This window comes from Fundulus heteroclitus, chromosome 6 (assembly GCF_011125445.2).
Source record: "Fundulus heteroclitus isolate FHET01 chromosome 6, MU-UCD_Fhet_4.1, whole genome shotgun sequence".
Classification (NCBI taxonomy): Eukaryota; Metazoa; Chordata; class Actinopteri; order Cyprinodontiformes; family Fundulidae; genus Fundulus; species Fundulus heteroclitus.
This window is the reverse complement of record NC_046366.1, coordinates 33,150,559-33,163,960: the sequence shown is the minus strand read 5'-3', so window position 1 is coordinate 33,163,960 and position 13,402 is coordinate 33,150,559. Positions and strand designations below refer to the sequence as shown.

At 39.8% G+C, this 13,402-nt stretch overlaps 1 protein-coding gene across 1 annotated transcript in view; it reads left to right on the top strand.

Annotated features, from left to right (window-relative positions):
* LOC105930932 (neuropilin-1a) overlaps positions 1–13,402 on the top strand; it is a 95,298-nt gene that overhangs the window by 40,265 nt on the left and 41,631 nt on the right. The window contains exon 4 of the mRNA XM_021319916.2: positions 8,091–8,318. Coding sequence (XP_021175591.2) covers positions 8,091–8,318 — 228 coding nt within the window. The remainder of the gene's footprint in view (positions 1–8,090; positions 8,319–13,402) is intronic.

The window sequence follows — 13,402 nt, the reverse complement described above, 5'->3', positions numbered from 1 at the left end:
TTGGACTTAACTTCAATGTATTTTATATTTATCTTTCTTTCCTGCATGCATGCTTTCTATTTATTTACTGCCTATCTAGCATTCAGGAAACAGAAATGTTCTAGCCAGGATTTTTTTTTTTTTTTTTTTTTTTTTGAAAAACAGCCGTATTTGCAGTTTGGTCAAAACATTAGAAGCAAGCATCTTTTTATATTCTTTCATAAGCAAGTCATTGTGGTCGTGCTGAGTTGTATTTTCTGAATTAACACACTGGGAGAGTGGTGTTGCTGAACCATAAGAATAAAAAATAAAAAAATCCCACCGCATGTGGAAGTTGCTTGGAGGGTTTTGCGTGCAGAGCTACTTTCGCAAAGGAAACCACTTCTTCCTGATTCACTGTGGGTTTCTAACAACAACCACCAGGAGTGAGATCCCCAGCTCACGTATTTGGTCCTTGTTGTTAGAAACCAACGGTTGCAAAGGTTGCAACAGCCCGACTGTTGCAACCGTTGCTTGTTTTTTGCGTTTGACCCCGCCTACCCTTCTGCATTTCTGTGCATCTGTCTGTGGCTTCATCCCTCATCTCCCTCCGTCGACTCTCTGCCTGTCATTACGACAAGAACACCCCTGAACGCCGCCGCGAAAAGCGCCGCCGCTCGTCCAGATGAGGCGCTCCGTTTAGCTTTGAAGATGGCATTCGGCGGGTAATGAGAGTTTTGGAGCACTGTTGGGTCGCATCACTCCACCACCACTTCTGACCACAGCGTAGATTTCATTTATAAATGATAGCCCAGTGGGACCTCTCTGTCCATCGTCCTATATTCGTGCCTCCTCTCTGCTTTTATTGGAGGTTTTTTTAACCAGAAACACATGTTTGACTCTCTATGTTGTTTTTTTTTGTCCCTAAGACGATTTTATGGCCCTGGCTAATTGAAGGGTCGTCTATGTAAAAAAATAAAAAATGAATGGAGTGGTAAGAAGCTGGAGAGATGAGGGATTTTTTTTGTTTTTAAATGCACAATAACATGGGTCTACCTTCTGTTTTTGAACTTACTTGATCTTTTTTTTCCATACTTTGTTTAAACCATTTAATTTTATTTATATAACTCCAGCTGTCAACATTGATCTCAAGGCAAAAAAAAAGAATTCTGCCTGGTTCAAATTAAAATTCAAGTCCTTGCTATTAAAACCCAGTCATATAGTCAAATTTAGCTCTATTTACATACAGCCTGATTTACAGTCGAGTTATAATACAAGGCAATCTAATTCAGTTGATCATATTTTATAGATTATAAAGAAACATAGAAACACTGGTCCAGGACTACTTTCTAGAGGAAAGACAAAACATTATACAAAGATAATAGTCTGTTATCAGTCTCTATCTAGGAAAGAGTGCACACTTTCTATGAGAAAGAAAACCAATGTACTAAAAGCAGAAACCTTGAGCCAAAACAACTGAAACGCTTGTATTAAACAGGAAAACACAGATTTCACACACTTTTGCCGCATTAGTTTTATCAGCGAGGCGGTCCAAGAAGAAGACAAACGTACAAACAAAATGGCTGAGCCAGGCGTCCTTTCTATGAACAAAACACAGAAATTACACAAAAATATTGGGAGCAACGTTTCCATCAGTAACTCCATCCAGGAGACACTCCTAAAATCCGGTGTGGGAGCGAAGCCGCAATGAATAACGACAATGTTTCTGTGCTTTTTAGTGTGAAACGGAGAAATTCAGAACACCTTTGATGCATAAATCAGGGATGAGTTTTGATCCTTTCAAACAGCGTCACACATTTGTGGCCCCAGCTGCGTGTTTCGCAGACTCTCTCCATATCGTGCCAGCCGAGCAGGATCCAAACATGCTTCCCCCCCCCCCCCTCGCCGGCCGTCCCTCCTCATCATTTATCATGTCACCCCCCTCTAATGATACCACCTGTGTCAACAGCAAGGGGTCCACACCGGTGTGTGTGCGTTTGCCTCTGTGCGTGGATTTATGTTTACTCGCATGCTTGCACAGGTCACATCTGGCCCGGCAACATGAGAACCCTCCTCCTCCTTCTCCTCCTCTTCCTCCTCCAACATGTTAACTTTCACACGCACAGTCCATCCCTCGCAGGGATGCTTCACCCTCATCCGTGTCTCGTGTCGTCCCCTACTCCCTGACATCAGTCTCTGTCTCGTGACATCGCTCATGTCGAGGTGCGAGCCGCCAGCCGGGGTGACGGATGAGAGTCGACAGGGGCTTCCAGCGAGGACGTGACTTTTTTGAAAACGGCTTGCGTGCAAAAAAAAATAATAATAATAATAATAAAAATGACTGCTGCTCTGTTTACATGTTTATCTCTGTATTTTGATTTTAGGAGTTTATTACTAAATTAGTTGATTTGTGAAAAGTGACGAGCTGCATGCAGTGGTGTTATTGTGTTCTTTTAGTGTATGCTGGTGAAGATTCTCAGTCATCCAGGTCATAGTCATTCCAAAAAAAAAACAAAAAAAAAAAAACAAAGCAACTGGACTTGTTTTCCGTAGTTGAAGAAGTTTCAACTACGGAAAACAAACTCCATAGGTCCCACAGAGACACCAACAAGCATCAGCGCTCAATTCAAAAGGTCTGGAGTAATGTGGAGTACCAAGCTTTATACTACTGCCCAAACAAAGGCCTTGTAATGGCTTAGATAACATGCAAATTCAACAGAAACAGGTCCACCCCCTTAGTAATGGGCGGTCGTTGAAGTCATTAAGCCAGCAGATTGAACCGAAACTGGTCCACTCCTCTGTAAAGAGGAGTCGTTAGGGTCGTTATTGGCTTGGCTTAAAGGAACAATGTTTTGATCACCCATATGAGGGTGAGAGTTAAGGTGATGATTGGTCGGAATATCCCCTATAGCTGTATTGTAAGTTTTTGAGAGTTGGAACCTAAGGCCTCCTCCTCTGTTTAAGGTTGTTTTTTCTCTTTTAGGGTATACCTCCAAGCTTTTTATTGATGTTCTCCCAAACTTTATTTCTTCGAGCTTTAGCTGCTTTTGTTTTTAGCCTTTTCTCTTTCCAATCTTTTTGCACATTTTAAAAAAAAGGGTTCTTCATTATGTCCATTCAGAAACTACACCAGGGTAGCAGTGATGCTTCTTGGCGTCTCTGTGGGACCTATGGAGCCAGTCGTGTCGCTGTCTTTTGGAATTACCAGTTCATTGCACCCTATTGGGAAGGGATCCATACACATGTAGAGAATATGTCTGGAGTAGATTTCCCTGCTGTGGACAGCCCTATTCCTGCGAGATGTAAATTTGTCTGCGAGGTTGTGACAAATTGGGAGATGAGGAACAGCTGGGATTAATGAAAACAGATGAGCTGAGAGGAGGAGCATAATGAACAGGAACCCAGGGGGGGGAACATGCAAGGAATCTAACAGGAAATAATACAAAATGAACAAAGAATGAACTGAGAACACAATCCTTAAGTATAGGCACTCAAACAGCCACAACTAGACGTTGCAAAAGGGGAAAAAACTGAAACAAAGAAACTCAAAAACCCAAAACACCTAGGAATTATATACACAGGGAAATAACAAAAAAAAGCACAACCTGTGGATCATAACAGAAAAGAAAGTCAAGTTAAAATTTAAAAAGCATTTGAATTAAAGCCCAAACACCTGGAGATTACGACAAAAGGAACTATATCAAGAAAAGGGTTGCTGGTGGAACCACCTAACATTTAGTTGTGTTTAATCTCTACTGTAGCCGTGGTCAACATGGTGCTGAATGTGTAAAACCTGTCAGGTCTGATTTCGTCTGAAACCTTTTATATCAGGATTGTTTTCTCCTTTTGTGGGATCCCAGTGCAGCTGTTGTAGTTATGAATGCTTTTCCCACTTTTCATATAATAGAAAAAGATGCTGCACGCCATTTAAAGGCGGTCTGAAGTGAGCTTGGGTAATGATTGGACCTCCCATATTGACTTTGTTTCAGCTATAAGGTGGTGCATTGTGGGAATCACTTTGTCATCGTCGTCATCGGTAGCTGTCTTCAACAAGTAACAAGCTGATTACAGCGTCTGATTACAGCGTCTTTCTATGATATGAGTGTGTAAAACACTGTTGTTGACAAATGAGTAGGAATGTTCTTGAGCAAAATTTTATGTAATTTGTAAAAAAAAAATAAAAAATGAAGTTTTGACAACCTTTAAATGTGGTTAATAGGGGAAACTGTTGATGCCTGAAACATGGCCAGCATTAACTTTCATTGTTGTTATTCAAACTACATTTTAACCAGTACATATAGGCTAAAACCATGTATTAATCTGTATCACAGATTGGCTGACTTTGAACAGCCAAATCGCTAAGGAATCCATCGGTATTCAGGGTTCGGATGGATGTGTGTGACTGGTGTTGATTGCAAATAAACTGTTTAACTGTTGTACTAGACTTTGGACTGGGGGCTGATGGGAAACCTCAAAGTTTTCTTGTACAGCTTTTTCTTTTTCTTCAAATTAAAAATCTGAGGTTTTGATTTCCAATTACAAATGGAACCCACTGAAGCACTTCACAATGTAGAAAAAAAAGACAAGTGAGCCCTGCAGAGGAGGATGAGGGAGGCTGGAGAGGTTGTTGGACTGTGCAGGGTCTATTTTAAAAGCTACCAGAGGAACAGAAGGGCTCGCTCTGCCTTTTTTTAACCATGCCATCCGATAAACAGTACCTAAATGACTATATATTAAGAAAAAAGTACTAGTTAATGCTACTAATTGACATGTTGAAGGAATTATTGCTACATTAGGTGTCAGTGATCAAAACTCCCAGAAGAACTGTCTGTCAAAAAAACAGAAATATGGCCCATTAAAGCGTCTTATTGCATCTGAAGTCAGAGATTTTCTCAATTCTGAGTTTATTCCTTTAATTGTTCAAAATGTTTCTGAAGATTTCTTATCAAGCTACAGATATTGCATCAGCCATCTGATGGGCAGATAAGTTATCCCACTTCTTCACCAACACGATTAAAACCATCAGACAGCTTTCTGCCGCAGGCCGAACTGCTGTTAATATCATGTACTTTCATCATTGTTCTTGTTATATGTTTGTGTTTTATTTTGTTATCTTTTCTATCATCTAATGACTTCATTTTGTAGCAATTTAACATATAATATCCAGTAATGAGATGTCAGTTGTGACTAGACTTTGGAGACTTCGTATCACAGAACGAACAAAAGCCTTTTTAGTGGCCAGCCGACGGTTAGCCAAGCTTAAAACAATCATGAAAAGGTTCTTGGAAAAGTTTGATTCTTTAGAGAGTGTGGATGGACAGGCTGCAGGGACAAAGATAAAACGCTGCTGCCCATCTGCAGTTCGCTAAACGTCCTTTGGACCAACCACAGGGCTGACCAACAAAAAGGAGACGTATGCTAAGCTTTTGCTTTGGTGGAGTCAAAGTCCTGCTTTTCAGCGTATTTAATTTAAAAAAAAACACACAAAAAAAAAAAGATAAAACAGAACCGGAACAAATCACCTTTTAATCCGGCATTTGTACATTTGGAATACAGAAATGCTTTAATAAAAATCTGCTAAAGGGGAACCTTTAAGCACAAGAAAATGTTTTAGGGAAGAATAAACAAGATGTTTAAAGAGAGCTGGATCTGACCAAACCACCAAACGTCTACGAGCTCCGGCTCATCTGATAAATAAACTAAAATCACAGAGAACCTCACACTGCAGTTAAAGACTTACAAGAAGGTTAAACAAACATTGAGAACTAAAGTTTACATGTGACTGTCCCTCTTAGATATTTAACCCTCAGTCAATTCTCTCCAACCTTTAATGCTTTTTGCCTCCTTTGTTAAAGTCCTCTTCATCTAATTTAAGGAAACTGCTGATAATTTATTAGTAATAATAAATACATTTTGCTTATTCACTTTTTAAAACTGTGTTTATGCAGATTCTTAGACAATAATGTAGTAAAAGAGAAGAAAATTGACACATTTGTGAGAAAATAATGGACTCGTGACAGAAAGCCAATGCTTTTGTGAGTCTAAGAATATCAGTTTACTGTTTGTACAGCAAGAAAAATGACACTTTGAACAGATTACACGAGTGACTAATTTGGTGGATTTCTGTGTTTGGAAGTTTTGCAGCTTTGTCTCAGTCTGTTTGTGAGTTTATGTCTCTTTTTTTGCATGTTGACACTCAGATTGCCGGAGACGGCCAGTAAATACAAGTCAAATGCAACACAGGCCCAGATGGGCGCCACAGGGGAAGAGAACATGGAGATGACAGATGACTTTTCTCTCCAGAACAAAGAATTTACTTTTGGAAAAATAAAAAAAGATCTGGCAGGGATTTTCATTGACTGTATACTGAGCCCTCTATACTTAGTGGGAAAGGTGTAAACCACTCAAGTATTTAAGGGTCTTCAAAGTGCTTTACTGGGAAATAAGTGTGTAAAAGGCCTTTTAAAGTTAATTTATCTAAATAAATGTGTGTTTTATTGTAGCAACAAAATCGTGCCCACAGTTTAAAAAAAGTCCAGGTTTTAATTTTTATTTAGTTGTGGGGGAAAAATATGTTAAGAGATTATTGTTTTTCACATTAATAAAATCGAAATCAAAGACTGTAAAACCCATTAAGTAATAATACATCGCTATTTGTCTGGCACTTCCTAATATGAAAGAATTACCCCTATTTTAGCCTCACTCCACTGACTCCCTGTACATTTTCGGATTAATTTTAACGTTCTTTTGTTTGTTTTTAAGTGTCTTCTTATCTTTCTGGACTGCTGCACCTTCTCTCAGGTCAGCTGATCAATTGCTCCTTGGTTTGCTCAAAACTAGACGTAAGCGTAGCGGTTGATCTGCTTTTTCTGTCGCAGCTCCAAAAATGTGGAACGACCTTCCTCTGCACATTGAAGAGGCTATTTCTCTCTGATTTTAAATTTCTCCTTAAAACTCAGCTCTTTACATTGGCTTTTGACACCATGTGAGATGTTGATTTATTATTTTTAGTTATTTTTGTTAGACCTTTAAAGTTCATATTTGATGTTTATATATATATATATATATATATATATATATATATATATATATATATATATATATTTGCTTTTATTGTTTTATCTAGTTTATGTCTTTGAGTTTGTGTATTTGTTTTTATTGTTTTCGTTACTGTACTGTATTACTGTACAGCACTTTGGTCCTTGGGTGATTTTAAAGTGCTTTACAAATAAAGTTGGGCTGCATTGGATTGGCACTTCCAATTTTCCTGGAATGTAAATATAACAAAGCAGAACTACTCTTCTCAGCCACTCGCCAAGACGGGAAAGACAAGAAAAAATTAACCTTGTAAAGACATCAAGAGAATAGCTAACTGCCTACATTAGTTAATTTCTTCAGTCAGAGTTTTGATTAAAGGACTAAAAATAAAACTACTGGAACTGTGACAAACAAGACTCGATGAAGACCGACATTTATCTTACCACCAAACACAGTGAGCAAGTTGCTAAAGGAGATAATTAAAATAAAATCAAACTTTTAAACGTTGCTGTTTGACAAAGTAACAGAGTGGTCAGTGAGTCTCTGTATAAATCATTAGTTGCTGTTTACATGCTAGCAATCTTGGTCTCCTACCATCACAAACGTAATCATGATGAATTTGCTTTACTGGGACTTTAATTAGAACCATGCGCTTTGTTCAGATGAGAAAGTTAAAGGTTTTCCGCAGTAAAAAGTCCAGGTGTGTCTGCTTTGAAACCTATGAGGGGATATCTAGAAAATCTCTTTATGCTCACTGTGAGGTATGGTGGAGGAACTGTGATGCTGTGGGTCTGTTTTCCTTGATTTGCCAGCAGCGTCACTCAATTTTGTCTGGTTTCATCCTGTATTTAGGTCTGACTTTAGGAAATAACCTGGAGGCTGGAGGATACAGGTTTTCAAAACCTGACATGGCCAAAACAAAAAGGACAGACACGTAGCCCTTTAAATTGATTTAATAACATTTCTGTTTAGTTGTGTGAAAACAGCCTACAAGGTTTTACCGTCCTCCAACCTCTGCAGCGTTTTCATATCCATCTCACCAACACTACCTGACTCTGTTTAAACCTCGATTTTTTTTTTTTTCATCCTCACAGGCCCAGAATGCTCCAGGAACTTCACTGCACCCAGCGGCGTCATTGAGACGCCCGGTTTTCCCGAGAAGTACCCCAACAACCTGGACTGCACCTTTATGATATTCGCCCCCAAGATGGCGGAGATTATCGTGGAGTTCTACAGCTTCAGCATGGAACCCGACTCCACGCCCCCGCCAGGCGCCGTCTGCCGATACGACTGGCTGGAGATCTGGGACGGCTTCCCTGCAGGTGAGGGGGCTGGAGTTCGTTCAGGAGCTTAGCCTGAAACACACAAGGGACGGGAATTTAGGTTTTAATTTTTAAACAAATTTAGGTTTTAATTTTCAAACGTTGCACTGCAAACAGGATTTATTGAACCAGTTCACATTTTATAATTTGTCTGGATTTTTTTCAAATATTGGACAACAAATCTTCGCCGTTAATTTAATGCTAAATATTCCAATATTGAACGGTGAAAGTTTTGATGTTTCATATTTTGAACTGATAAACTTTAATCAATTGAACTTGTTCACTTTTTTTGTTTTAATTTAAAATAGTAACCACAGATTTTTGAAGGTCACTTTTAAAACGATTTTAACTGAATCATTTTTAAAATTTTGAAACGTAAGAAAGAATTATTCAACACATTCAGTTCATTTTTTGAAACGCTTTCACGCTTTAACACGGGTTTACTTAAGAACTGTTATCTGAATGGTAATTAATTCAACTAGTTCATTTTTGACGTCCGAATTAATCAGTCAAACTACTTCTTGTGACAAATGAAAACCCAGAAAAGACTGAGTTGGGGATCATCAGATGTAGTTCAGCTGAGTTTACTGACAGATTAGGACGGTTCTGTGAAGAGTTTGGAGGATTTTTCTGACATAAAACCTTAAAGCTAGGGTTGGCGATTTTTCCGGAATTTTGCCCAAGTCACCTTTTTGAATAACTGCGCAAGACCGTCTTACCTGCTCTTCCGCTCTTCATGGGGTCGCGTAAAAAAAAAAATCTTCCAAATAAACTCTGGTTTTATCTGTTTCTACTGAGTCCTTCCACTTCTTCTCATAAACATGAACACTGTTCGCTTCTTACGACTCTCAGCCATGTTCAAAGTCTACGGTGAGAGCAGCGGAGCTACAATGCAGGGCTAACCGCTAAGCTAATCGCTAAGCTAACCTAGCCGCTAAGCTAACCAGATACATAAACACTAGAAGTGCACATGCGCAGCCAGCAAGTGGAAACTATGAAGGAACGAGATTCTGTAAACTGACACTGGCATTACGTGAGTGCGTTAGAAAGTGGGACAACCAATAAATAAGTCGATACCCCTGGAGGAGACTTAGAGCAGGAACAAAATGATAACAAATCCCTGCATTAGGGTTTTTACAGGCCTGCAGCTCCCACAGAGAATGTTTTTTAACCTCTTTTTTTGTGAATACATAATGTATTGACTACTGTCAGGATGGAAGGATGATTTTACCCAGTATAACAAAAAGTGTTTCTTAACAGGTTTACCAACTATGGCTTTAATAGAATGAGGCTTTAAGCGTTAACACGTTGTTTGGTTGATCAAATCTTTCTTTCAGATTGATCCCTGAAGCTCAGTTTTCACTGGATCTTGATAGACTGGATGTAATGAAAGAAGTGCTTTAAACTGGCACCAATAAAATGTTTAATAAACCAAAGCGCCCAGCAGGTAGTAATCATCAACGGCTCCGCTCCTTTTCACTCCTATCTTTGACTCCAAACCAATTTTTTTTTTGCTTTCGCACAAATGGCAGCTGGATGTACTGAAAGCGAAGGGGAGTCTCCCACGCAGCTTGCTCATTGTTCCTTCACCAGCCGCAATTTGGAAAAACCGGCACATGAATGACGGCGACGCAACCTGCTCAACCCTCTGTTCGCACTCCTCCTCTACTTTGGACGGCTCATCTCAAGCCTCCATTGTTGCCTAATTAGCCGTACAGCGTGCAGATAATCGTCAGAGCTGCAAACCTCGGACGGGCGCCGCGACGGCTGCCAGGGATGGCCCACAATACTCTGCGCGGTGCCCAGAGAGCCGTTTCTCCCCGGTTATTGCCAGGGAGGGGAGACAGGCACGGGAACACGGGGGACACAAAGACTGGCACAGGTACACAGACGCTGACATGCACTTTAAAGCTGTGCCAGCGAGCCCAACCTGCCAGGACTGTTCCTGTCAAGCGATCTGTGATAGTACGTGTGTCAGCGCGCATTCAGGTGCATCTGTGCTCAAGAACGTGCGTGGGTTTGTTTGAGCCAAACGTTGCCGTGTTTGTCAGGGAAGATAAGGGAGCATCTCTGCGGGAGGGTTCAGACCGACATGTTCTCTTCGTCACGCGTTGATAACACGGACTTCTAAGGGCTGGAATGTGGAGCTTTTGTCCTCCTGTTCAATCAGCACAGTTCTTTTAATTAAAATAATATTAATCAGGCTAACAAACATCTGCAACATGTTAGTTTTTTTCTTCAGATAAGAAAATATAGCTTTTTAATAGGCATATTTTTTAAATCTTGACTGTTTTGTTGGTGTTTATTTACATCGCCTCGATATTTGTGTTGGCTGTGTGGATTTATAAACTCTTGTTTACAACTAAAGCAGCCAAACTCTGAGCAAAAACTTTGATAGACCTCCGGAAAGTCTCAAAAATTACAGGAAGCTTTTAGCTGCCTATATCAGATAAAAGGGAAGGATCAGTTCTTTGTTTCGAGTGTTGTGATTAGTCTACAAGCACTTTTCACATCCAACACTTTATTAATACGCAATGACCTGTTTCACATTTTCTCACATAACGTCCCCATACACCCATCTGTGTGGTGAGTATTTTATGTAGTAGGCCAACACAGAGTATAAATATGTATTAAGTAGAATGGAAACAAACATTAAAAGCATAGCCGTCCACCTAAAACGACAGGCATTGCGAGAAGAGTATTAACGAGAAGCTCATTGTAACTCTGGAGGAATTGCTCTGATATCTAGCTCAGGTTAGAGGATCTGTCGAGAATATAATAATAAGCTGTGCGCTTCACAAATCTGACCTTTTTATGGTAGTTGCAAGAAGGAAGCTACAGTAAGCCCTGTTTGCTGTTCTCTGGTGGCAGCAGCATGCTGCTTAGAGCAGTTCTCTGCACCAGGAACAAGAAAGAGAGTTGATGGGTATTCCTGGAAGGAAACCTGTTAGAGGCTGCAAAACACTTAAACTGTGGGCAGGGCTTCATCTTCCAGCAGGACGACCACCCTGAGCATAGATCAAAGCAGGTTCAGCTGTTAGAAAAGCCTAGACCTAAACCCAACTGATAATCTGTAACTAGACTTGAAAATTGATGCTCACAGACTCTATTCATCTCATCGGACTGAATTTGAGATATTTTGCAAAGAAGAATGGGCAAGATTTGCAAAGCTGGCAGAGACATAGCCCCAAAATACTTGCAGCTGTAGTTGCAGCAAAGCGATGGTTGGACACATGCTTGACTCAGGCCAGCTGACAAGGGCTACGTTCAAACTGCAGGGAAATGCGACCCAAATCCGATTTTTTTTGCCCATATGCGACCCAAATCCGATCTTTTTCATGGCAGTGTCAACGGCCCAGTTCCGATCTTTTCAGCCCCCAAAAATATCAGATTGGTGCCACTTCCATATGCGGTACTAATTCAGATACGTATCAGATTTTTTTCAAACTGTCCGCAGTCTGAACGGTCATGTTGCATTTTATCTGTCTTTCACGTCACTCTCCTGTCTCATTGTACATCGACACACAGCAGTATTAGCAGCTAGCGCGCCATAAAAGACCGTTGTTAGTAGCGGTGCTGCTTTCTTATTACCTTATTTAGTCTCGCTATGATGTGGTCTTAATATTGTCGCTCCCATTTCTCAACAGCTTTCTAATAATAACAAGGAGAGACGTCGGCCGATATCCCCATATTTAAAAAAAAAAAAATTCTCCAGGTTGTTTTTTTTAAACAAAACTTTATTGGACACTTCTAGAAACAATTAAATTCACCTTTACTTTTGTAAACAGCGCGCTGCTGTGTGACGTCTCCTGTTATCTGTTTAATGCGGCTCCATTTGCAGTCTTGATCCGTTCAGACTGAAGTATGATGGCGGTCGCATTTAATCGTAGTATGGACGGCCACCTCAAAAAAAAAAAATCTGATTTCAGCAAAAAATCTGAATTGAGCATCAAGACCTGCAGTGTGAACGTAGCCTTTAAAAATACAAAATAAACCACGTATCATTTCCCTCCCTCTTCTCAGTCACACACTACTTTGTGTTGGTTCGACCTGAGTGAAAAAAATACCCGAGGAGCCATAAAAAACACATTTTTGACGGGATTATTTGCTCAGTTTATTTAAATTCAATGCAAAGATTTTATTGTCATTGTGCATGAGCACAACTAAAGTCAGTCTATACCATGTAGCTCATAAAAAAACTAATTAAATACACAATAAGTATAAGATTCAAGACAACTATAAAAACCTTTAAAGAATCTGAAGCTGCTTCAGAATCAGAATCATCTTGATTTGCCCACGATTGTGTGGACATTCAATAAATTTGACTTCAGTGCTCACTGCGTACAGATATTTAGCATACATGTATAACGGTATGTGTAGTTTTTCTTTGCGAACATCAGGAATAAACCGTCTTCCATCTATATCCAGTTTCCTTAAATGCGTGTGATTCCACATTGCCTGTAGGAGTTTTGTTCCCTTTAGGTCTGATTACATCAGCCGACAGCTTGGGAGTAAAAAGCATTTCACAAGTCCTCCGATAAGGCTGAAATAGCTCCAAACGTAATCCGTCACAGATCGCCGACTACCTGCTTCAGACTGTAACTGATAAACGTAATCCATCAGATTACTGCAGCTCAGCATTCCTCTGCATGTACCTCATCTTTCTTTCTTCTTTTTTTAGCTCTTTACCTCTAAGCTGAATTAAAAGGCTATGTTTTTGTAACATATAAGCGAGCAGATACAGTATCTGCACCGTGCAGCATCCAGAAGCTTCATTTTTGTGTGCCACAGATAAGAAAAATCTCAAATGCGTGACAAACCGTGGACGTTAAATGTCGTTACATATAAAACGCCGTGTCTCTCTCTGCCTTTAATTTAAAAAAAAAAGGAAATACTCCTGAGTTTTAGATATTTGTTTTCCAGACAAGTTAATTCCCTGAATAACAAATGCTCACATCAGTATATCTCAATTAAAATGACCTGCCTGCTGCAGGGAAGAATTACTAGCACCAATTTACTCTTTTTTTCTTTTTTTCTTTTTTTTTTTTCATAAAACGGACTGAATGCATTTGTTACTTCATGAA